At 60.5% G+C, this 2,115-nt stretch overlaps 1 protein-coding gene across 1 annotated transcript in view; it reads left to right on the forward strand.

Annotated features, from left to right (window-relative positions):
• Positions 1–1,092: 1,092 nt before the first annotated feature.
• The window catches only part of BRSK2 (BR serine/threonine kinase 2), a 29,801-nt gene continuing 28,778 nt past the window's right edge, over positions 1,093–2,115 (forward strand). The window contains exons 1-2 of the mRNA XM_004717207.2: positions 1,093–1,189; positions 1,929–2,023. Coding sequence (XP_004717264.1) covers positions 1,093–1,189; positions 1,929–2,023 — 192 coding nt within the window. The remainder of the gene's footprint in view (positions 1,190–1,928; positions 2,024–2,115) is intronic.

A 2,115-nucleotide genomic window follows, 5' to 3' on the forward strand; every position in this document is an offset into this window, starting at 1 on the left:
TCAGCCTCTCTGGTCCCATCCGCAAAGACACCGTTTCCAAACATGGCCATGCTCCAAGGTCCTGGGGTTAGGACTTAGACTTGTCTCCTTGGGGGACGGGGGGACCCCAAGGGTCCCTGGTGGCGTGGCAGTTGGGCTTTCGGCTGATGAAAGAGAAGGTTGGTGGTTGGAAAGCCAAAGCAGGCTGCTTCTTAAAGGACTTATAGCCCCGGTCCCCCGCCAGCCAGTTCTCTTCTGCCCTGGGTGAGTTTGGGGTTCTGTTCACCCCACAAGCCTTGTGCTCCTTTCTCAGCTCTGCTTGCTACACACGCAGTGAGCTGTGGGCAGGAAGCAATCATTGTCCCCCACGCCCATCCCCGCACTTTGAGCCAGCCCGTTGGTCCTCTAGGAGGTCAGCAGCTCAAGCCGCCCACACAGGCCATCAGCCCGCCCTGGCCAGTGCCGAGGGGAGGAGTAGGGGGTAAGGAACAGGGCTGAGTGTGGCTGCAGGGCCCGGGCAGGTGTGAGCATCTTCTTGCAAGGTGTGGAGGGACCAGCCTCTGCCGGCGACGGGGCCCTGTGCTCTGCAGTTGGGAGTGGTTCAGGGTGGATGTTGCCAGGGAACTGAGTGTAAGCTTCCACAGCACATCAGGACATGCATCCAGGCCTAATCCACCCGGTGGTCCAGTCACTGGGCTACCACTGAGGAGGGGGCCCCACCCCCCACTGAATTGTGGGGACTGCCGTCTGACACATCGGGGGTCCTGACCCAAAATAACTGAGGGGTCCCCAATGGTGTGATAGTCAATCCTTCCAATTTCCACATGTCCTGCCGGGAAGATGAATGGAGGTGCCCCTCAGAATCCCAGGGGTGGGGGCCCAGGTGGGGAGCCCAGGGGACCAGCCCCAGGGCAACTACTGCTGTCACAACACAACACAAGACGGTGGCATCAACACACAAGCACCCCCACTTAGGAGCCCTTGGGGGTGTGGTGGTTACACATTGGGCTGCAATCCGCATGGTCGGCGGTTCGAAACCGCTATCTCCTGTCTACAGTTACGGTCTCGGAGACCCAAAGGGGGCCTCTCTGAGTCCCCCTTGACTCGGTGGCAATGGGTCTGGTTGGGGAAGGCTGGCAGCCCGCGCTCAGCGTGCTGGCCCTGGGGAAGGACCTGGTCCCTGGTGGCTTGGTGACCCTCTGGCAGTGTGGTACCTCTCTGCCTCGGCTCTGGTTGCTGGCTCCCTTGTTTGACCTCTGTTACATCCCCAAGCCCGCACCACCAGCCTGACTCATGGGCAGAACAAAGGGGCCTGGAAGCAAGGCACAGAGGCTAGAGTTTGCCACACATTTGCAAGGGGGGCACAATTTAATCTATCACATTCTGTCCCCCCAACCAAGATTCATGCCCTTGGCCCATGTACTACCCACCTCTCATCATCCCAAAAGGCTTAAATCTACTCCAATTCCCAAATCTCATCTGGTGGCCCCGCTCCATCAAACAGGGTCAAGCTGTAACTTCTGTGGGGGACAGGAGGGGCCTGTAGTGGCCCCAAGACGCAGGCCTGGGGGAGGGGCTCCATTGGGGGCCAGTTGAGCAGGGTCCACCGAGATCAGCATTCTTACTGAGGGGTCACAGGGGAGATTTTTGAGAAGGAATGAGGTAGGGGTGGGGGCGCGTCGTGGTGTGTATGGGGTGTGTGTGCAGGCAGAGTGACCTGCAGTCACCCCACTGCCCCCAGCATGACAAGGAGGCGTGGGTGTGGCTGGGTGGCCTGCAGAGTCAGGCTGGCCGCAGGGAAGATCGAAGGACCAGGGGCATCTTCGGGGTCCTCCCCAGGGTGTGAATCAGGGGGCCTTCAGGAGGATGAGCACTGTGTGCAGCTGGGAGGCTATCTGGGGTGGGGGCTTCGTTCCGGGATCTGAGCCTCTGCCTTGTCTCCTGTGCAGGTCTCGTGAAGCTGGGAATTCACTGTGTCACGTGCCAAAAGGTCGCCATCAAAATCGTCAACCGGGAGAAGCTCAGCGAGTCCGTTCTGATGAAGGTGAGAGCCTGGCCCCTAGGCCTGCGGGGCAGGACTCAGGGAAGGACCCGCGGCGGGGCGGAGCTCGGGGCGGGACTCAGAAGGACCTGGGG

This window comes from Echinops telfairi, unplaced genomic scaffold (assembly GCF_000313985.2).
Source record: "Echinops telfairi isolate 266 unplaced genomic scaffold, ASM31398v2 ScPeMD7_37;HRSCAF=141, whole genome shotgun sequence".
NCBI classification, from domain to species: Eukaryota; Metazoa; Chordata; class Mammalia; order Afrosoricida; family Tenrecidae; genus Echinops; species Echinops telfairi.